We start from the raw sequence: 17,318 nt of genomic DNA, 5'->3' as shown, positions 1-17,318 counted from the left end.
AATAATTCTTTGAACATATTAAGGCTAAAAAGAATTTAAACACAGGCCCCAAATTAGGACAATTCTGAAAGACTCCACCCTATCCTTTCGTAGGTCTTAAAAATAGTTTTTCTACTTTTAATGAGGGAACATCAGCAAGAAAACACTGAAACAAGAGAGGCAAAAATGTCTTCCCTTAGTATCTATGACTATGAACTTCTCCTTTTCCTAACGACATATTCCACCAATATCTGTATCAACCCTCCGGCCAATCTGTACCTGTTGTCCCACTAGCCCCATCCTCTCACTCAGTCTTTCCTTTAATCAGTCTTAACTGGACTCACAAACTGTCAACCAAGGTGCCTTGCTACCCATGTTAAGATGATCAGTGTCTCTCCCAGGAACCTAGATCTGGAGTTAAGTCCCTTAACGAGGGAAGTTGGTTGGATAGGAAGTGTTATGACAGCTGCACCCTCAGGAGCTTTGCCACCGTGTCCCACCACCCAGATTCCTGACTGTGTTCCCACTCCTGTCCTTCCTGAGGCCAGAATACTCAACTCCTCCTTCAATCCTATGGATGGACAACTCTAGTAGGCCAAGATTTCTTCCAGTAAATCCTCTTTTGCTTAATTAGCCAGATACGGATTTTTGCTGCTTCTAACCAAAAATCCTAATCTAAATTAGCTTCTATTTCCTAAGAAGACAAGTAAAAGTTATTCTTTAATCCTATGCACTTATTTATGTGCCAGCACTGGACCAAAAGTTTTACATTTAAACCTCAAAACAAGGTAGGAATTATGATAATATCTACTTTATTGATAATAAAACAGAAGTTTGAAAAGGTTAAATAATCTGTCCAAAGTAGCACAGCTGGTAAATAAACAGCCAACATTCAAACACAGGTCTGACCCTAGAACTTACTCACACTAGTATGGTAATAATAATAAAACCAAAAGCTAAAAATTCTTTATCTGACAATAATTTAAACATTAAAAACAATTCATTGCCAAAATAAATATATGTGACTAAGATTTTTCTTAGAAGAAATAATTGACACAAACTAGCAAAATTCCACCACTAAGGTGAAATAATTATTTATAGTGAATAATTCTGGCATTTTATCTTGTCAATATCCTTTAACCCTTAATCTTGAAACCTCAGCAACCTTGGAATTCTGTTTTAATAAAGACAATTTTATAAGGTAGAGTGTAGAGACTTATGAAATATAACCTAGTTAATAAATGTTCAAAGCCAAGTAATTTTGGAAAGACAGATTTTTATATACATTACTTGTCATAAAGAATAAGGAAGATCCAAAACATTAAAAAAGAAATGAGTATTTTATAACTGAGACTTCTGCTCATTTAGGCTTATGCTTTTAATAAGCAGATTTCAGATGTATAATAGCCACCATCAGTCAACAATTTGATTACCTTAATGATATTTTGTAGTTTGCAGATTTCACTTTGATCAGAGTTATGTGTTCCTTGTGCTTTAGAAGTCTAGATCAGAAAAGGAGAATTAGAAAATAATTAAGTAATTATACTGAGTTTCCTGTAAAGTGGAAAGTCATAAACTAACTTTAAGATACAATACTTTTCAAAAAAGAGGCATTACCCAGACAGATTCTGATTGAAGAATGTCAAGTACCTTTTACAGAATCTAGCCCAATAGTAATACACAATAAAAGATACCATATTCAAGAATTTACTAACTGAAAAGACAGCACTTTTACAAAATAAAGATGGAAAAAATTATAGACTGTATTACTTAGCGTAACAAAATGTAGGTGTGGAGATAAGCGGGCAGCTTTCTAAAAGGAAATTTCTAAAATGGAAAGTTATTCAACATTAATAATGATTCAGTAAAAATCTTAAAAAATTATTTTAACCCAGAACATCTATTCTTCAACAGAGAATAATCTTTGGTTTGACAAGTAAATAAAAGAAAGAACTTTTGGATTCTTCTCTCATTCAAAGCTACATGTTATTCATTTATTTTTATTAACATTTACTATTTAGCATGCCAATGAACCAAAAGCTGCTCTAGTACTGAAAGAAGGAACATAGCATTATAATGGAATGAATACATGATATGGAGTCAAAACACATGTGTTTGAATCATAACTTAATCACCATGGCAATGTGTATATTAAACTAAATTTTAGTTTCCTTTTATGCAAAATAGAGGTAATAAATATGTCACATAGTTATTAAAGATAATATAATGAATTGGGGTAATATATATGGGAGCATCTTATAAGGTATACTACAAATATTAATTTTTATTATGCCTTGCTAGAAAATTAAGTCCCCTGAAAGGTTCCAATGATGCCTTTTTCACCTTTATATTCCAGGACAGGTCTGTCATATCATAGGCATTCAAAATAAGCTAAAGAGAACATACCAAATACCCTTCTCTTTCCTATGGAATCTTACCCTAAGCAATGTTTCTTAAAATGTATTCTTCCAATTATCAGAATCACCTGGAGTATTTGTTTGAATGTATTTTTTAAGACTCTAAAATATACTACTAAATTGAATTCTCTGAAGGTAGAACAGGGAGTCTACAATATTATCAAGTTCCCCAGGTTATTCTTACACATACAAAATTTAAAAATTACTGCTTTTTGGAGATAAAATGGACAAACAGGCCATTTTCTCTAAGGTTATTTTAGATATTAGGAATGTCTAGCAACTTGAAAAGCAAGGAGGTAATTTAAATTGGGATGATTTCTCCTTTACATAACAGGATTACATTCACAAAAAGATGTAAAATAATCTCTTTGCTCATAAACTCTGGTTTTTTTCTACATTGATAAGATCAAATCCAACTGAACAATGTTCCAGTTTATTATAGGTCTCAGGTCTACTGACAACCTCCATAGTATACAGGTTGAGCATCCTTAATCTGAAAATCCAAAATCCAAAATGCTCCAAAATTTAAAACTTTTTGAGTGTAAACATGACACCACATTGGAAAATTCCATATATAAGTACTTAACACAAATTTTGTTTTGTGCATAAAACTATTAAAAATATACAAATGTTATTTTCAGGCTAGTTGTAGAAGGTGTTAATGAAACATAAATGAATTTTGTGTTTAGACTTAGGTCCCATCCTCAAGATGTCTCATTAGGTTTATGCAAATATTCCAAAATCCAAAAAAATCTGAAATCCAAAACACTTCTGGTCCTAAGCATTTTTGACAAGGGATACTCAACCTGCATAAAATCTGATATGTAAGACAAAAAGGATTCCTTGGAAAAAAGTTTACGGCCCCAAACAGTAAGGATTTAATTTCTAAGGCATGAGAAACAACACAAAATAGTTTATCCTGTTTTATAACACCAATTATCAGATTTTCATTTTACATAAAACTGGCGCTAACAGAACCCCCAGACAACATCTAAGCAGTTACACAGTGCCTTGGAGTCCTAGTGTTTCCACCAGAAAAGCCTCAGGGACTCCAGGGGAAAAGGTGCTGGTTCAATCACAGCAACTCAGTTTTTATCTCTTTTGAGTCTTGGACTTCTAATGTTTTATTTTTAAAAATGGATCTGTAGCTTTAAATTCTTTTTGAAAATTTTTCCAAATATTATACAGAAAGGGAAACTGAGGCTGGGAGAGAAAGATGATGTGACCAAAATCACTTAGAAAGTCACTGGCAGAATCAGAATACAGATTTTCTATTTTCTACTCCAGGGTTCTTTCTGATACCAAAAGCTCTACATATAGCTTTCTATATAACACTAGTATTTTTACAAAGTTTTCAAAACCTCATAAAATTTTTTTTTTTTCAAAAACTCATAAAAATTTTATTTACCTGAGCAATATGCCTCCAATGGCCAACTTCGGACTCTAGTCTTGAAACTTCATTTGATAATCTGTTTATTTCTTGTTGTGATGAAATTATGTCACCAAAGTCCATGCCATCGTCATGGAAAGCTGAAGTGTGACTGAGCCCATAACCAAATGAAGAAGATGCAGTGGTTGCTGGTACACCACCAGCTCCTGAATGTGCTGACTGAGCAGCTGACTGCAATTTCAGAAACTGTTCCTGTAGCGCAATCTGTCTTGCTTTAAGATGGCTGATTTCTACCTATATATTTATACGGCATGTTTTAAAGAATGTACTTTAAACATACTGACCTTTTTATAGATTTATAGTATCAAAAGGTACAATAATCTAAGATTATCCAATGATGGTACTCTATTAACTATGGTAATCATGTTTGTTTTTTAAATAAAAAGTATTACAGTTAGATAATAAATTAGGTTTCATAAATCAGAAATTATAAACAACAGATGCCTAAAGATATTTTATACAAAACCTTTTCTTCTTTTGGAAAGAAGAAATTAAATTCCACAACAGTTTATATAATATAAACTCAACAGAAAAGTTCATAAAGTTCTTGTTAAGTTAGTGATAATCAGAGTTGGGAATTATTAAATGCAACACCCTTTCAATTATTACTATTTTTTTGACACAGGGTCTCTGTTGCCTGGGCTAGAGAGCAGTGGCATCATCATAGCTCACTGCAACCTTAAACTCCTAGGCTCAAGCAATCTTCCTGCTTCAGATTCCTGAGCCTTTCAATATTTTTATGGATCTAAACATAGCTTGATTTATATTATAACCCCTAAAACATTCCTAAATACATTACAGTGAAATAAACGTGAAATAACTGTAATAACTTTTACCTCTTTCTGTTGTAGTTGATTTCGGTAACTTGTAGATTGCTGCTTTATTTGAAGCTCTGATGCTTCATGCTTCTCTTCTAGATCAGTACAAAGTTTCTTAAGTCTTTCATTCTAGAAGTAAATAAAAAAGTTTTTTCAACAAAAAGAATGCAAGTAAATCACGTTAGTGATAGCTATGTGCATGGCATTATGAAAAATGTATTGCTTCACACAAAAAAAACTATGTAAGGCCAGGTACGGTGGCTCACATCTGTAATCCTAGCACTCTGGGAGGCCAAGGTAGGAGGATCACTTGAGCTTAGGAGTTCAAGACCAGCCTGAGCAAGAGTCAGACCCCAGCTCTACTAAAAATAAAAAAAATTAGCTGGGAGTCCTGGCATGTACCCGTAGTCCCAGCTACTTGAGAGGCTTAGGCAGGAGGATCACTTGAGCCCAGGAGTTTGGGGTTGCTGTGAGCTAGGCTGACACCACAGCACTTTAGCCTGGGCAACGGAGCAACGCTTATCTCAAAAAAAAAAAAAAAAGAAGAAAGATGTAAAATATAAAAAGTCCCAGACAGGCCAGGTGCTGTGGTTCACATGTGTAATTCCAGCACTTTGGGAGGCTGAGGCGGGAAGAAGGAATGCTTCACCCCAGGTGTTTGAGACCAACCTGGGCAACATAGGGAGACCCAGTCTCTTAAAAAAAAAAAAAAAAAAGTCAAAAACTTAGCCAGGCTTGGTGGCACAGGTCTAGAGTCCCAACTACTCAGGAGGGTTGAGGCAGGACAATCACTTGAGCCCAGGTGTTGGAGTTTGCAGTGAGCTATGATGACACCCCTGCACTCCAACCTGGGCAACAGAGGAAGATCCTGTCTCCATATATTTCAAACAAACAAACAAAACAGGTCCCAGATGGAAGTCTGGCTTTTAAAATATACTTTCAAATTAAAGTCACAAATGCATTAAGTATGTTTATATAGAATATGCCTCATTCTAAACCAAAGAGGAAAAACTAACATTTTGTTCAGTTTGAGTTGCTGCTAAGAAAAAGCCACTGATCAATGTTTCTCCATCCTCATGGGTTTCCCTCATAACCAGTATCTTGCACAGAGCAGGCACCACATGTCTAGTAAATGAAGGGATTATATGTCTGAGCTTTTGTTCTGTTTACTCCCCAAACAGAACTTTTTAAAAGAGATCTTTTTAGAAGAGATTTCCGGCTGACGTATAGGTAGGAGGCTAAAATCTCACGTTATTTGTTTGCCTGTCCCCCAGGCACCCTAAGGTACCTCTGAAAAATCTAATTTGAAAACCACTACTAGAACTCACTTTGTCCTCGTTAGTATAGTGGTGAGTAAAGTAAAAAACAAATCAGATGAGAAATATATGAAATTTATATAAAAATAATTTTAAAAAATAGAGCCATTTGAAAACTGCTGTTAGAAGTATACAAAATGCTCTAATTCCATAAACTTATATATCACACACAGTCTTTTATTTTAAGATGATGGAAAGTATGAAAAAAACTACTCAAATTTTATGTAACTAAATGTTATCTTAACCTATTATCATTCATTCCTTATCAGCTGAATGAACATAAGAATATAATGAGGCAAAAGAAATGGACACTAAAATTCTCTGTAAAAAGGGATTTATAAATTATTACAGATAAATTACTAACCATTTTATTACTATATCTACAAACACAGTTTAACAATAATGACTGAAATAAAGGAGACTGATGGTGGAAAAGGAAGCTCCTGCTAAAAGATGAAGACTTTGTAATTTTGGGGATGTCATCTGTTTTCTTCTTAGATTCTAGGAACTTCTGATGTCAACAAATGTGAAAATTACTATCCAGGAAGATTATATGAATTCCCAAAGAAAACCAATGGAGTAAATCAAAGGAATAATTACAACCACCACAAATCCTAATGTGTGACTCTAACCCCAGAAAACTAATACAGACCTTGGTTATCTTGAAGAAATAGTAAGAAACAGGACCAATGGTCACGCAACTAATTACCTTCTATTCTACCGGCTGACTTTGCATAATTTCCTGTGAGCTGTTAATATGAAAAACGCAATGCATAATTGAGTGACACAATATACTGGTCACAAAAGTCCATTCTAGGCTTTTTCACACAAAAATGCCTAAGGTTATTTGTTTAACTGATTAATAACTAGAACTTAAAACCTCTGAGTTTGATCAATACCTACTTGGTTGTCTGCCCTCATCTCCCTAAGTCATATGACAGTCAGAAAGGTTGAGAAAGCATCCTAGGAGATTCTCTTCATATGGCTGAACTCTTAACATATCAAGAGAGTTGTCAGGGGTCATACATGGAATATGGAGCAGAGGGAGCTCGTCTGAAAGGAGAAAAGAATAAATGTACACAAAGAAGAGCAGAGTGGAGTATAAATGAGAAAGACAGACTCCTGATGGCCTCCAGTTATAGCTGCAGCCCCTTCCTAAAGTCTGGGTACATTTCTGTTGTTGGAGTTCAAGAGACACTTACCCTTAAAATGTTCCACTCCCTTAACCTTTGGTATACCATCAGGGTCAACTGGAATTTTAGTTTTTTTCTTAAGCAGTTCTAACTATTGGTAAGAATTGGTATTTATGACTTTTACTCTTTCTTAGAGGTCTTCTAACAAATAAAGAGAAAATTTACATATTGTTTTAATGGAATAAAACTTATTTTATCTTAAAATTATCATAAGGATACACTGGATCCTTTCATAAATCTAAGAATGATGGAATTGTAATCATCTTTTTTCTGTATCTTGAATCATTTTGCTATTTTATCATCCTGGGAATCATTTTGTCCTTATTCATCAATTATTCTCAACTCTGCTAAAAATTACTAAAATAATAAGAAAATAAAAGACTTATGGAATCACCTAGAAGAATGATGCAATTGTGACATAACCAGTTTTCTGACTTCATTACCTGAAGTATTGCATCATTTTTAAAAGGAAACAGCAGTATAGAGATACTATCTTTGTAGTCTTTTTTCTTTTTGCTTTCATTGAACACAGTTGAAAATTCAGAATTTTTTATGTTTGGACAAAGAGAAGAAAACTGACAAAGGAAAACATTTCACAATTATCAGACAACTCAGAAAATGAATGCAAAGAGACAGAAGGAAGCATTCTAGAATCTAATGGTTACGGTGAAATTGATTATAGAAGCAAAATCTCAGACAAATCTTCAAATGGCAATATTCTAGCTGAATTTTCTCAAACTCAAGAATTGATGAGTTAACAATGTATTTCCACGAACAAAAAGGAAACACAGTTTCACATTAGTCATTCAATAGGAAAATATTTCACTCGGCAATATTTTGCAACAAGGACCTGAACCATCTCATTTTGCTAAACAAATATGTAACAGTATTCTTTCATTATGTATGATATTTGTATACCAACATTTACTTGATATGGTTCATACATGGAAAATGCTGAAGGCAAGTGTATATACAAATGCAGCTGGGAGGAAGCAGATGACACAGAAATGAAAAAAATTCAGTGGATTGATCATTCTAATTGTTATTTATAAATCTAAGAGTAAATTGTAATCATGTAATTATATAATTTATGTAAGAATAAATTGTGATTATGGAGCAAGGAGAAAGTCATCTCTTCAACAAAATCATGAGCCATCAAAGTTTTCCAAAGTATTGGTTTTAATGACATAATCAAGCAGAACAAGGAATACTGATAACCTCAAATATATTAGGGAGGTAACTCAAATCTGGAATCAGTATTTACAAGATAAATACATTCCAGTTAATGCATAAGAGTTAATAAGCAGTTAACTGAATTCAAGAACATTGCCTATTTTCAGTATATGTGTTTTCGAAATCAGAAAAATGTGGAATAAAAACTTGGATTTGCTGCATTTATTAAAATTTCTAATAAAGTTTTTTCACTATCACTTTATTCATACTTCTTTAGATTATTTATAAAATGATTTAATAGAAAAAAAGATTAAGAAAAAGATTTCTTGACACACACAGGATTAAGTAAATTAGCTTAGATTGGTTGCTGTTACTTGCAACTAAAGAATCCTGAGTCAGCTACACATGTTAACATCTGTAAATAAATCTAATTTCCTCTGGAAAACACACTGCCCTCTCTATACTAAAACTTTCTAAATAAAATACTCAACAACGTCTTCACTATACTGTCTTACAGCAGTGATCTTGAATAGGGATATACTGCACAGCCACAGAAGGGGTTAGGGTATAAAGTTAGCACATAAGGTGAGAATCACATATAGTCATAATTACCTTAGAAAATAAAGTCCTTGGGAAATCCGATAGTCTGTTTTCCTCTAGTATTTGAATGCTCGCACTACTTTGGATAAGAGTGAAATGAGGAAGTTGGCTTGCATTTGGGGATGTGTTTTACCAAAAACAAATATTTCTATTTATTTATTTTTATTTTCAGAGACGGGGTCTTGCTCTTGCTCAGGCTAGTCTCAAACTCCTGAGGCTCAAGTGATCCTCCCGCCCCGGCTTCCCAGAGTGCTAGGATTATAGGCATGAGCCACCGCGCCCTGCCTAAAAACAAATATTTCTAAACACTAGAATACTTGCCATAGTCCAATGATAACACTGTAAGAGGCATTAAAAGAACTGAGATCAACAGAATGACACAAGATTCCTATTTCCTTTCTCAAGCTCAATACAGAGCAGACATTAATTAAGCAGGTTTAACTTTATTTACTTTTTTCTCCCAAATGTACACTAGTGCATTCACCTAAGTTAATGCCACCACACACTTCTGGGTGGTTCTGTGCCAGTAAGTGTTTGCTCAACGATTTCTTTAGGGACTATCAGAACCATTTCCTATGCCTTAAAAGAAAGAAACTATTACATTCATCCATCACTAGAGCACCTACTTTCCTTATTAGGTAATTACAGCTAAAGTCTTTTAAGTGCCACCAAACTGCCTCTTCAACTGAGGCAGACTACTACTGCCGTTCCTCTTCAGAGGACCCTCTACTTTCAAATTCCACAATCTCAGTTTGATAATCTAGACCAGAGTTCAATAATGCTTGTCAGTATATATTTTCTTATATCTAAATTCAATGTTTTTTTTATGGGCTTAGTAGAGAGGAAAACATGCTTACCACAGTCCTCTAAGAATATGTTTTGCTGAAATACTATTATAGCATTGTTCCCTCACTGTTCTTATCCCAAAGCTAAATAGTTGAGTTTCTTCAGTCCTTTACAATAGATCCCACTTTTAAATCCTTTCATTGTCTTTCTGGCTTTCATTTGAATCCTTTTCAAGCTTTTCTTATCCCTATTAAGTACAATGTCCAGAACTAGTCATGACTAGACACTGACTAATAATATAGGAAAATTAATTTGCTATTCCTATAATCTTAACTTTTTTGTATCCAAATATTATTTTAATGCTACAGAATTAAAAAGCTTTAAACAGAATTGCATTCTTCATATCATATTAATAATTAAATAAATGTATGACTGCAAATCAGCACACTGTTAGAACATAGTAAATCCTTGATAATGATAAATTGTTGCCACTGTTATTTCTACATTTGGCAGTTTTCCTACTTCCAGCATACAAAAATAGAAACGGGAATATTAAAGAATAGCAAACTGCAGTAACATGTAAATATATTCTTTGTCTAAGGAAGGCTGATAAAAGCACAAAAGAACTGAGATAAACAAGAAGAGACAAAAGGTGATAAGCAGTGCATTTAAAAAGAGTACTAAAATAAAGTTTGAAAAGCTTTCATGGCTTCAAAAAAGAAAAATTTAAGTTTGATAGCAATCTTCCATTTTCCTTACCTCTGATCTCAAGACAGCATGAATGGCTTCAATTTCCTTTCTCCTAGAATTAGGAAATTCTGCTAAAAAATAAACAGAATATTTGATCAACACCATATGAAATAACAAACAGGCATCTTCAGGAAAATATATTTTACTGAGTTTAAACAGAATAGTTAGTTGGCTGATTATGAGAGCAAATTCAGAAGACATACCACTTGATTTTCATCACAGCTTTCCATTGTCACTAATGCTCTTCATTATCATATAAGTCATTCTTTTTTGCCTATGTCCTATACCTTAGGATGTCTACCTTTACCCCTTAGAAGTGTTCATTAAAATTTTGTTGTGGGAAATTAAGTTTTGCAAATTAAAACTCTTTCTCTTTTGGCTTATGCTGCTATAAGTTTAGATGAAACTTACTCAACTAGGGCTTAAGGCCTTTTACTAACTTCTGCTCCCTATTCTATCAAATAATTAATTACCTATAAACAAACAATAAAAATACACTAAGAGAACATTCATTTAAAGTAACAAAGACACTATTTATTAAAAATGGGAATGAGCTCAGTCTGGTTTTGTACATTTTCATTTAAAAGCAGAGTCAAAGCCCAACAGTGCCAAAATGATGCTGTTAGAAAATCATCATCCACAGAGTTAAATATTTTTTCTAGGTACAATTTATAGTATTTTTTCATTACTCACAGCACTTTAATATTATAAAGATAACTTCTCTGAACCACAGTTTAAATTAAAAGAAAATACAAGCAGCATGCAATAAATTACAGTGACAAGCACACTCTTCTCATTTTGAAAATCACCAGGTAGGGTTGCTTCTGTGGTTGTTTGTACATCTTATTTGAAACTCTGAAAGCATCATCTAATTGCTACTCTGAAGAGGACAAAGTATAATCTCATCTGTTTAGGAAGATAATTGTTAAAAGCAGCAATTGTTTCAAAAAGGTATTTAAAAGGTTCATGTAGACCCTACCACCCCCACTCCCAACCCCCCCCCAAAAAATTCTGACCTTTTTAAATAAAGAGGAGATATTATGCAGACAAAAAAATTCTGATTTTCTCAATGAGGGAAAACATAACATCTACTATTTATTAATGTTTACAATTTGCTAGGCACAGTTCTAGGCATTCTGCACTCAAGATTTCATTTAATCTTCTCAATCTCACGGTAGGCATGATTATCCCTATTTAACAGATAAGGAAACTGTGCCATTTAGAAGTTAATTAATTAACAATTTGCCCAAAATCCTACAACTTGTAATGCAATGCATGAAAGTGGAATTTCAACCCATGTCTATCTAATTTAAAAGCCCAAATTCCTAACCTTGAATAAATCAGTAGAATGTTTGCTAGAATACAACCTCCTGATGTTATAAATATGGACGTTTTTCAAGTTGTACCAAGAGTGCTAATCTGGAACTGTTTTCTTGTTCATTGCTGGCACACGGTAAACAATTAATACTTGAATGAGTAAATAAATTATACTCTGACCCTATTTTTAAATAACTTATAAAACTAATAAATTAGGTATTAAGCAAGTCCTATTGCAATACAAAGGGAAAAGAATAAAAGCATTAAGCAACTTTGCAGACTTCTAATCACCCACTTGCATAATTTTTATTGAGCATCTAATATGTACCAAGGAAGATGCCACATACTGGTAATATAAGAACCAAAAAAATCCAGTGCCCACCTTGGGCATCAACGAAAGAGATAAATTATAACTCAGCATGGTAAGTGCTGTCAAGATCCACAAATTCTGTTAGAACTCAGATCACTGATCATCAACTCAATCCGTGCAGGAGTTAAAATGGTTTCACCAGGTACCTGACATGTAAGCATGGCTGTACAGGAAAATTGTTCTCCAGGTAAAGGAGGAGAGAAGGGCTTTCCATACAGAAGCCTGGAATTGTGTAGGTACCTGACAAACTTCCATGTGGCAGAAGTTCTGTGTATAAGCATGCATGTGTATGTTGAATGTGCATATGTATGGCAACTGGTATGGCAACTAGAAAAGGTAGGTTGAACCCAGACAGAATAGGTCTTGGCCTCCCAAAATTTAGAGGTTTGGATTTTATCCTGCAAATAATAGGTCCAAGAGTAACAAAGGAAACAACAATTTTAACATAAGATGAACAAGATTTGGTGACCAAGTGGAAGTAGTAAATGAAAAAAGATACAAAATAAAGACATGAAGATTTATTTATAGGTTAGGAAATTGGGTAGATAGTGAAACCATTAAGATTGAGAATACAGGAGCACATTTGGTGGGAAAACAAAATGAATTAAACCTGCAAGACATACAGGTTGGGGGATGCATATCGTTTGGCGTAGGGTCAAAGGAATAACCAACTGTTTTTCCCTATCAAGGATACAGAGAGGCCTCGAGTCTCATTTCCCATAGTTATCCAGCCCTTCTCTGCTTCTGACTGCCCTCAAGGTCCCATGTTTTCCTCCACACATGAAGAAGTCCTTTCATGACCATCCCCAAACCTGTCCCACCTGATGCACCACCCACTCAAGGGGAACACCACGCAGTAAAATGAATTTCTGTAGCTCCCCAGTCCTCCTTCCTTCTAAATACACCCCACAGAAATTCAGAATATAAACATTATCTATCAAACCATCTTTCTCTATTTTAACCAAATAAATATGAAGGCTCAGTTAAATCCAGGATTTTAAAAATTAGGCCAGAATGCTAACTTATAAATTATAAGAAATAAAATTGTCAAAGGAACTGCTCTCATCCAAAAGACCAGTCCATTATCTCCCTGGAGCAGATATAGATTGAAATTAAACAACTCTTTTTTTTATTATTTTAGTTAATTGAGACAGGGTCTTACTGTGCTTAGGCTGGTGTTGAACCCCTGAGCTGCAGCTGTCCTCCCACCTCAGCCTTCCAGAAAGACAGGATCACAGGCATGAGCCACCGCGCCCGGCCAGCAACTCTTTATATCCAAACAGTAATTGTCGAAAGAAATGTCAAGAATTAAAAAAGGGTGGGCGCAATGGCTCAAGCGTGTAATGCTAGCATTCTGGGAGGCCGAGGCAGGAGGATAGCGAGAGCTCAGGAGTTCCAGAACATCCTGAGCAAGAGCAAGAGCAAGACCCTATTTCTACTAAAAATAGAAAAAATTACCCCAGCGTGCTGCGCGCCTTTAGTCCCAGCTACTAGGGAGGCTGAGGCAGGAGGATCGCTTGAGCTCAGGAGTTTGAGGTTGCTATGAACTAGGCTCATGCCTCAGCACTCTAGCCCCGGCATCAGAGCGAGACTATATCTCCAAAAAAAAAAAAAAATCAAAATAGTAATTAACTTTTAACTTAATCATCGATTACCAGGTAACTCTGGGTCACTATTCATTAGTAAAACAAGATGAAAGACTTCAAAAATGAGCGAAAATTGCTAAGGATACAATACCCTAAGGATAGGTATCTTCCCTGTTCTACTGTTGAAAATGGGAGACATGGACAATTATACACAAAAATACATTTTCAGCCAGAACGCTGAAATATGGCATCACAATAAGCAAAAATCTAAAATAACTAAATAGAAAAACAGCCATGTTTCACTAAGTAATAATATACTCACGACAGAAAGGGCAAGTCACCAAATGTTTAAATTATGAATTATTTCGATTGTTACAAATATGGAAGAAAACAAAAAAGGTGACTATTTGCCACACACAATTCTTCTGTCAAAATTAAGGAAGATGGTAAAAATCTGATCCGCCCCCAAACTGAGGGCAAAGTGAGCGGTGGGCGTGGAAAAACCAAACAAAAATATACTCTACTGGACGCAGGAGCAGTTTCACTCTACTGTACTTTGAGACGTCCAGAGTATTCAAAGGTAGGAGAACTAGAAGTCTTCCCCCGAACCCCAGGGTCTTTCACCATAGAAAATCAGTTGAGAAGAGGCAAAGGAAGGAGTGTAAAGAAAAAAGGGAAGAGTGGCACTCCTTTGCGACCCGTCCGCGTCTTATGACTGATGGGAGTGGGGACCAAACAGACCTTCCCGGGTCCCAAAAAAGCCGTCCCTCCCCTCGCTCCAGCTGTTACCTTCCACTTCCTCCGTGCCCTCCATCAGCATATCCTTTGTAAAGTTTGAAATTTGGCCAGTGAGGGAAGCCAGGCTACCCCCCACTTGACCCAGAGACTGGCCCAAGCCGGTGCCGAGGCCCCCAAACCAGGACGACATCGCTGCGGGTTTAGAGAACGACCAGGTCCGCTCCGAGAAAAGCGTCCAGCGCCGTCGGACAATCCCGCCAAATGTCCTCTAACCTCTGTCTTCGGGAGACTATTCCGAAACACTCTGGCTGTGACAGCACAAAGCGAGGTTCCTAGGCAACGCCGGTTCCGGGGGTCTCCCAACAGCCGGGCTCTGCCTAGGAACGCAGAGGCCTGGCCCGGGACTTTACCAGGGGCCCGCCTCCAGTGATACAGTCACCCACACAGGGCCTTCTGCTCATTCCCACGACTTCCCACGGTCCAGGCTGGGCCACTTCTTCCTCTGCTTTAGAGACTTTCCTCAGTTCCGTGGGCGACTCCTGCCAACTCGACGCCTGCCGCCATGACACCCGCCCTGAAAGCAGCAGCAGATCATAGAGAGGCGCCGCGGTGGCATAGAAGGGCCCTGCGAAGCCGCCGAACGTGTCCTTGGCGCAAGGGAGCATGGGATTGCGGAGGACCGAGTGCGAGCTGGACGGGCCGGCTGCCTTCAGCCCAGGGCAAGGTCAGCCTCCACGTAGCCACTCGGCTTTGGCCAAGGAAGGAGCAGCGGGAAAAAGCAGCGGCGTCGCAAGCGACCCTTGATGGGTACTCCCCGAAGCCGGCGTGGCCCGGGAACCCTGCAGACCCTCACAGTGTTGTTGAAAGCCGAGTGTTTTAATTCAGACTGCAGCCTTCGGTGCGAGGAAACTTGGCTGGGTCGTTCCACTGCGCAGGAAGCGGCTGCAGATAACTTATCAAACGTTACTGTATCGATTAGCCAACCTCTGCAGGGCTACTCTGTGCCAGGCACTATTGGTAGGAACTGAGGATACAAAGATACAAAGGGTGAGTTGCAAATTAAAGTGTCTAGGCAGGAAACACTTTCTTCTATAATAGAAATTTCCTCTGATGGTTTTCCAGCTAACAATTTAAACCCTAACCTTCTTTAATATACGGTGGGCCTTATTCATGAACCCGATTTCACCTATGAAGTTAAAAGGCAGCCTCTTTTAAAACGACTCATTAGAGGACCGCCTGCATGGCAACTTAGTAGAGAAGTGCTGTTCTAATGTAAATGCATTGGTGGCACTAGCTATGCAAGTGCCCAACCTCCCATGGCCCTCAGTTACACACTGCAGTTGTAACACACCGGCGTCCTGCCTTGCTTGCTTTCCTTCCAAAGGAAGAAAGGTTGTCACGTGACTTTCAAACACGTGGCGCTTGGTGAGTGAACACACAGCACCTGGCCAGGGAGACTAGCAGATTTTTTGTTTTAAAAAGGACATGATAGGTCTGCAGTTCTTTAAAGTATTGCACTAAATGTACTGGCATGTTTCTCTTTGATTTTATTCACAGGAGGGGATACCACAGATTGCAGTTCTCAAACAGAATATTGGGAGTACCTCCAATATTTGGAATCTTGGCATCAGGCAGTAGTAGCTCTCCCTGAAATCTGAATGTTCTTAAAAGAAAATTTCCATCTCATTTTGGAAGTGTTTTTTTAAATGCTTTTCATGTAATTATGTGAAAGATACTATTTGGGTATGGTGGGGTATGCCTGTAATCCCAGCTAATTGGGAGGCTGAGGCAGGAGGATCGCTTGAGCCCACAAATTGAGGTTGCAGTAAGCTCTGATAAGGCCACTGCATTCTACCCAAGGTGACAGAGGGAGACTCTGTCTAAAAAACAAAAAACAAAACAAAAAAAGTGGCATACTGATGATCAGCAACTTTTTTTTTTTTTTTGCCTCTTTTCCACCCCAAATCAGGAACTTATTAATGTATCTATCGTTATTCTGGACACTGGGGATAGAGCAAGAGAGAAAAAACACACAGAGTCCCTGGTCTCATGAAGCTTGCATTCTACTGGGAAGGCACAGATAATAAAGAAAATGTAATAAATTTAAGATAGGTAGTGAAGACTGGGGAAAAAACAGGGATAATATGGGAAGGATGTGGGGAGAGGGAGTACTTGTAATGTTGTAGAGGAAGGCCTCACTGATAAGATGATCTTTGAACAGCGACTTGAAGGAAATAAGAGTGAGACAGATGAATATCTGGGAAGAAGCAATCCAGGCAGAAAGAAACAGCTGATGTGAAGGCCCTGAGGCAGGTGAATCCTTTGCAGATTTGAGGATTAGCAGGAGGGCAAGGATGGCTAGAGCAGAATGGGCTGGGGAAGACTTGTAAGCAAGGAGAACCCAGAAGTAAGGGTGTGAAGGGAGCATATCACAGAAGGCCTGGTACGTCATTGTAAGGACTCTGGCTTTTACTTTGAATGGGATGGGGAATGACTTGAATTTAGGACCTATTTGGGTTACTGAATGATGGTGAAAAGGTTAGCTATTGTAAATTGAACTCATATTTCATATAGGTGTAAATTCATGTCATGCCACAAAGATACTGCAGTTAATGAAGCAAACAAACACAAATATATGCCTTTACATAATTTATTAAGTAATTAACATAAAATCTATGTCCTAAAAGTTCCTTATGGGGGATTTCTTTCTATGAGATGACTACGGCCCAAGAGCCTTAAAGTATTATCCTGATAAATAATGTGATATGGTATCTTTGATGTGTTTGAAAATAATGGAGGACAAGGTAGTTCGTCAGGAGTTGATA

General features: G+C 36.8%; 1 protein-coding gene and 1 long non-coding RNA gene across 4 annotated transcripts in view; one reads left to right on the top strand and one right to left on the bottom strand.

Annotated features, from left to right (window-relative positions):
- Positions 1 to 15,086, bottom strand: part of TRIP11 (thyroid hormone receptor interactor 11) — a 60,282-nt gene extending 45,196 nt beyond the window's left edge. The window contains exons 1-5 of one of the 3 annotated variants that reach the window (XM_045561952.1): positions 14,545 to 15,086; positions 10,492 to 10,553; positions 4,683 to 4,793; positions 3,805 to 4,080; positions 1,413 to 1,481 (exon numbers count right to left, since the gene is read on the bottom strand). In XM_045561952.1, coding sequence (XP_045417908.1) covers positions 1,413 to 1,481; positions 3,805 to 4,080; positions 4,683 to 4,793; positions 10,492 to 10,553; positions 14,545 to 14,683 — 657 coding nt within the window. In that variant the 5' untranslated portion in view covers positions 14,684 to 15,086. The remainder of the gene's footprint in view (positions 1 to 1,412; positions 1,482 to 3,804; positions 4,081 to 4,682; positions 4,794 to 10,491; positions 10,554 to 14,544) is intronic. The other 2 variants (XM_045561953.1, XM_045561954.1) reach the window with 2 other exon arrangements.
- Positions 14,274 to 16,179, top strand: LOC123645311. The gene is made up of 2 exons (XR_006737508.1): positions 14,274 to 14,335; positions 16,051 to 16,179. It is a non-coding gene; the product is annotated as an uncharacterized LOC123645311 (long non-coding RNA).
- Positions 16,180 to 17,318: the final 1,139 nt, after the last annotated feature.

Source organism: Lemur catta, chromosome 1 (assembly GCF_020740605.2).
Source record: "Lemur catta isolate mLemCat1 chromosome 1, mLemCat1.pri, whole genome shotgun sequence".
Lineage (NCBI taxonomy): Eukaryota > Metazoa > Chordata > Mammalia > Primates > Lemuridae > Lemur > Lemur catta.
Note: the sequence above shows the minus strand (reverse complement) of the source record. Positions and strands in the feature narration are given on the sequence as shown.